This window comes from Sinocyclocheilus grahami, unplaced genomic scaffold (assembly GCF_001515645.1).
Source record: "Sinocyclocheilus grahami isolate Dianchi unplaced genomic scaffold, SAMN03320097.WGS_v1.1 scaffold518.1, whole genome shotgun sequence".
Lineage (NCBI taxonomy): Eukaryota > Metazoa > Chordata > Actinopteri > Cypriniformes > Cyprinidae > Sinocyclocheilus > Sinocyclocheilus grahami.
In genome coordinates this window covers 580,864-586,391 of record NW_015505697.1, presented here as the reverse complement: position 1 = coordinate 586,391, position 5,528 = coordinate 580,864, and the positions used below count along the sequence as shown (strand labels likewise).

General features: G+C 37.7%; 1 protein-coding gene across 1 annotated transcript in view; it reads right to left on the bottom strand.

Moving 5' to 3' along the window:
* Positions 1-5,178, bottom strand: part of LOC107554907 (immunoglobulin superfamily DCC subclass member 4-like) — a 77,894-nt gene extending 72,716 nt beyond the window's left edge. Inside the window, exon 1 of the mRNA XM_016237562.1 lies at positions 4,757-5,178. Within this exon, the coding sequence (XP_016093048.1) occupies positions 4,757-4,823 (67 nt within the window). The 5' untranslated portion in view covers positions 4,824-5,178. The remainder of the gene's footprint in view (positions 1-4,756) is intronic.
* Positions 5,179-5,528: the final 350 nt, after the last annotated feature.

Genomic DNA, 5,528 nt, shown 5'->3' with positions numbered 1-5,528 from the left:
TGACTCTTAACTTTTATAAAGAATATCTCTTTGGATTTGAGACTTTAGTCTTTGCAACTTTACAGATCTTCTTTATGCACCAAGAGCTTGTAACACTCCAAAGAGAAAGGAAAAATTGAAATCGCATCATATGACCCCTTTAAGTCATTTTTTTTTCAATGACCGTTGACATGTTCAATGTATGAAATCATTGATTTTTTTTCCAATTTATAAGTTGATATTGAATATTTATTAGCCAAAAATTAATATTTAATTATTTTGGCACATTTTAAGATTTAGATCATCATCTAGCAGTAACTAAAAGGGATAGTGATAAATTATGGCAAAGATTTAAGAGCTATTGAAATACACTTTCTCTATAAGAGCGCATGTTAAAGTGCTAATAGTTAAAACTCGCCAGACATAATCGGACACAACATCAAAACAATTAATAGTTTATAAGTATGAGCCAGAATTTCAATATCAGTGCATCCCTAGAAGTTTTAACCAGTAAGATTCTAAAACTAGAAAACCTTCATTAATCTACCACCCGTCATCTATTTTAATCATTCACTTTGAACAGTATCTTCAGCTTAAGCATCACAGCCCAAAACCATGAGAGTATAAACGCCTCGACGTAGTGTACGCTACTACAACTAGAAGCATCTGCTTCAGTCTACAGTTTGTGCAATTATTGAAAATCCCTTCATCCCTCTCAGGAGCATTAAACAATATTAAGACTTGTTAAAGAAGAGGGAAAATGAGGTCATGAAGGGATGCTTAATGGAAGAAATGGCAGAAGTGCTGCAGCAGTACTAGAGAAAGATTACACAGCATCTAGTGATGAAGCTGAAAATAAATACGATGGAGCACAAAAGAGTAACTCTTTCCTTTCTGCAGGACAGGCCGTGTTGTGCTGATTTGGTGATCAAAACATGGTGAGCCCCCCAGGACAGAGCACACACTGCAGCTCTGAGTCACGGGTTTGGAGCAGCATGACTGTGAGACCATGTGACAGGCCCTGTAAAACATGCCCTCTGGCCTCTAAGCTGCTTCTGTCTTTTTTTGGTGAATCTTTAAAAGCAGACAGCTGTACATGGCTTTCTAGGAGAAGGCTGAAATGTTAGACAACACGACGGGAAGTTTTACATGAGAAAGCAAAACATAAGCTGGATTTTTAAAGTGGAGAGGCACAGCCTCTTAAGCACATCAACACGCCGTCTATTCGTCTATTCACCAGTTCACAGATATTTTGATGTGATCTTTGCAAAGCAAAGCAAAGCGCCTTGTTTATGAATCTGAATAGAAAGAGAGAGAAAAAAGATAGACGGATCACCCCAAATCATCCTCATGATTCTCCAGCATCACTTACCAAAACAACACACAGAATTCCTCTTCCTCTCTGTAAACCCGGCATACAGCCCCAGGGAAGCCAAGCCTGAATTTATGGGTACAAATCTTAGTGGACAGGAGGGAATAGAAGCAGTGAGGAAACAGGGATGTTATGTTCTTGGTTTTCAAATTCAACCTGAGAAATCAAAAACTTTAACTCACTCCGACAAGGAGACTACTTACTCGACCACTCCTTCTACCTTCTCCTATTATTATAATTTCTTACAGCATCTCTTATGGTGACACCTGTCAAAATACTGCACTCCTCCACATCACCGCCTGTCCATAATAGAGCATCTATTATGATCAAAACATCTCAAGATTTCTTTGGTTATCATAAACCAAAAAGTCAGCATTTCATTTTGATTCCAACACCACAACACGCCTGTATACACTTTCAATTTAACCCTGAAGACTGTGATTAGTAATAGTTAAGACAATAGGAGTAGATTTAGGTCTTTCAGAAAATCTCAAATGTTTTCACCATTTTCCTCAAACAATTTGGAGTTCATTGGCTGGATTTCACTAATTGGATTTCCACCTCTCTGAAATTATCAGTGAGTTTTTACACATCCGAAATGATTCAAAGATAAATGTTTCTTCTGTGCATCATAAAATAAGATATTTTGAGAAATGTCTCAGTGTTTTTTTTTCAGTCAATGGCATCCGAAACTGTTTATTAGGCGAGTAGTTGTATATCAGGCAGATTGGATTGCATTTCATTTTGAGCATTCATGACTAGATAGAGGGATAATATTTCATATTACTATAATATACTTTTAATATAGTTTATTAATAACTAGTAAGAGGATATTTCATAGCTAAATAATCTCAGCAATTATATAATATACTTGGGTAAAGAAAGGTATATAGACACTACTGGATTTTTTATTGTTTCTGTTCGTTTTATATCCTCATCTAACACAAACCAAAAGGGATACATTATTGAAAATACTTAATAATTTAACAGCAATCTTGAAGGGCTCTTTCACTTTTAAAGGCATTGGTTATTATTCTAACCAGAGTTTTTCCAAGGAAAAGCATCTATTATTAAGAGGAAATAATATTAGGGTGAAATTGGGTAAACTGGAACACTTTTTGCCATTATGGCCCATTCATTCTAAATTAACCCCTATAATCTTAAATACTGGGACATGGCAGCAAAAACAACCCTCAGTAGCCAACAGAGAGAACAGACAGTTACTTCATGAACCAGTCAAGCATAATCTACAGGACTAGCATGCAAATCTACAGAGCACAATGAATTGATCTTAATAGGGACAAATATAGGACAATCATCATGCTTGTTGTATGAAAACTGAATTTAAGATGAATGTTAAAAAGATTCTCAAAAAACACAAGTTGTTTGTAGAATTTTCAAAAGAAAAAGAAAAAAGAGTGAACAAGTAAAATAACAGAGCCATTCTTCAGCTTTGCACAGCGGTCTCGCACACGCATTTTTAATGCTATTGATCAGTAGGTTCCGCCCCGCTGTAAATAATCCATCCGCTACAGCACTGGCACTAAAATCGTTAACGGAGCTCAAAGATGACACTGTGTTTTGACCGCTGTGGTTGCCGTTTATTCTTCCCAACGGACATCGTTGAGACGAGGGCATCGCTGGATGCGGTGCCCATGTGTTTCAGTGCTCTCCTTTGTAATTTAAATAAGGTGTATAGTCTTTGGATAAATCGCCCTGACCACTCCCCTTTTTCCTCCAGCGCCTGTGACTGAATCCTGCCCGAGGCTCCTGCACTGAACAGCGCTCAACAATCCTGCAGCCTTTGATCTCTCCAGTTTCATTACATGCCAACCAGTCCGATAAATATATGCCATAAGATTACACAAAAGTGTGTGTATTGTACACAGAAAGTCCCAAAGCCCTGTTTAAACGAGTAATTGTTTGATTTAAATGTCGGAATAAGCCAGAAATATCAAAATCATAACACGCTGGTGCCAGTAATTTTCCGGTCACCCAAGTCACCGTTTTAAAAAGGGTGCTATTTACACAGTGCCTTTTAGGGGGGTTAATTTCGGGGGGTGGTGGGGGGGATTTCAACCCATTTCCCCTAGTGTTTGAAGGCATCACAAGTTACTATATATATATATATATATATATATATAACCTATTCATTTGTTGCCGTTTTGGCACACCTGGGGAATGTGGACCAAAAATGCAGAATATATATTTTATGGTTTGTTACATTTCCCCTTGTGTTTGAAGGCATCACAATATTCTATATATATATATATATATATATATATAACCTATTCATTTGTTGCCGTTTTGGCACACCTGGGGAATGTGGACCAAAAATGCAGAATATATATTTTATGGTTTGTTACGTTGTAGTAGCCTACACAGAAAAAAAGTGAAAAGACACTTAGGCTAATAGACAGTATGAAGCATTAAAAGCCCACTGCTTTCTCTTCCACCTGACCTGTCCAACTCTGTTGTTTTGTGTGAAAGACACTTCACGTCGTTTAAAAACAACAAACAGAAAAACCTACTTTTGCCCAAGCTTGTTATCGTTATAACCTTTACATATGTATGTATTTACTAACCCTAGATTACAATAGTAAGGTATTCCAGTTCAGCGTAACAATCCGTGCAAGTGTGTCACTATTTTTTCAGTGTCATTCATTTCAAGATGAATATTCTGCTTTAATAAATGTTCGTTTTAAATGTAAACAATTTGACATTTAGATGTTTAGTTTCATGTATTCAACTCAAGGACATTCGCGCTAAATGTTAATATTCACTTGCAACGTGTAAGTAATAGGCTACCTAGAATTTAAACTGCTAACATGGACTTTTTAAGAACAATCCCCATCGTGCGGCTTCAAATGTAAATAAGGCAGTCACACAAACCGCTTTCATTTCTTTTACCAAATGTTTGCTGTAAGTCATGATGAACCTGTACATTACCAAAATAGATCCCCCCTACAATATATCCGCCCATTTGAGCAAACACTGCCTTAATTACTTTCTATGCCTCATCCATTTTTTTCAGTTTTCTTTAAATATCGTTTTATTATTTGTCGATATTAGCCTACATCTAAATTAACTTAAATATTGAACGCATAATATTGTTTACAAAAGTGAGGTTTGGATGTGACAAAAAGTTGAACCCACAAATAAATATAGTACTTCAGCATAATTTGACTGCCTGTTTGAGTAACGTTAAAGGATATACAAAAGGAAAGCGTGAAAAGTAAAAGCTCTGATCGCTGCAACAAGCAAGGTGCACGATTTCTCTTTCCAGCCCCTCTACTCACATATCCTGACAGATACAAAGAAATACAAACATACAGGCTACCAGACACACACAGCTTAAAAGACACTGCATGGGAAAACACTGGGGTTAGATTTAACTTGTATTACCTTGCACGGATAATCCACAGTAACCCAGAGAAAGTAGACAGAAGAACCAGATATTCTCCACCGCCATGTAGAGCGTTTGATTTCCAGCAGCGGGGTAAAGCAGTGTGTGCTTTATATGACCGCTACAGCTACATGCATATAATGGAATTCGGGAAAAATCTCTTCAGGTTTAATTAGTTGAGCGTAATTTCACGTATTTCCCTGTCGCGCGCCCCACCAATAAACATAACGTGGTTGTGTTAGTCGGGGAAGAGTCGTCGTGTCTCTCGGCGCCTCATCGCCATGTTGTGTCCAAATGTTAAGGTGTGTGAGAGTGTGTGTTAGCTCTCTTTACACGCACGCACACACACGCACATACACACCAGCGAGTCCCGCTTTAGATGTCCGCTGGAGCTGCATGAAACGCTGCCAGTATCCTCACACACCCCCTTTCCGTGTACACGGCTCCATGCTAGTTTCCTGTAACCTGCGAACGCGCTGCGCCAAATACACGACACAACAATGTTAAATAAACACACACGGACTAATTTGGAGCTTCGTATTTCGCCAGTAGCAATGAAAAGACCCCATTGTTTAATCTGATATGCTGATATATTGATAGCACGCGCTATCAGATGTGTTCTAGCCTATTTACAACATCATTCATTGCAACTTAAGTAGTAGCCTATTAATTGTATAGGTCTAGAAGGCACACACAATTAAACGTGTACGCATAATAATATCACCAACACTCAATAACATTCACTTGTTCATTGATATGCAATTCATAGAC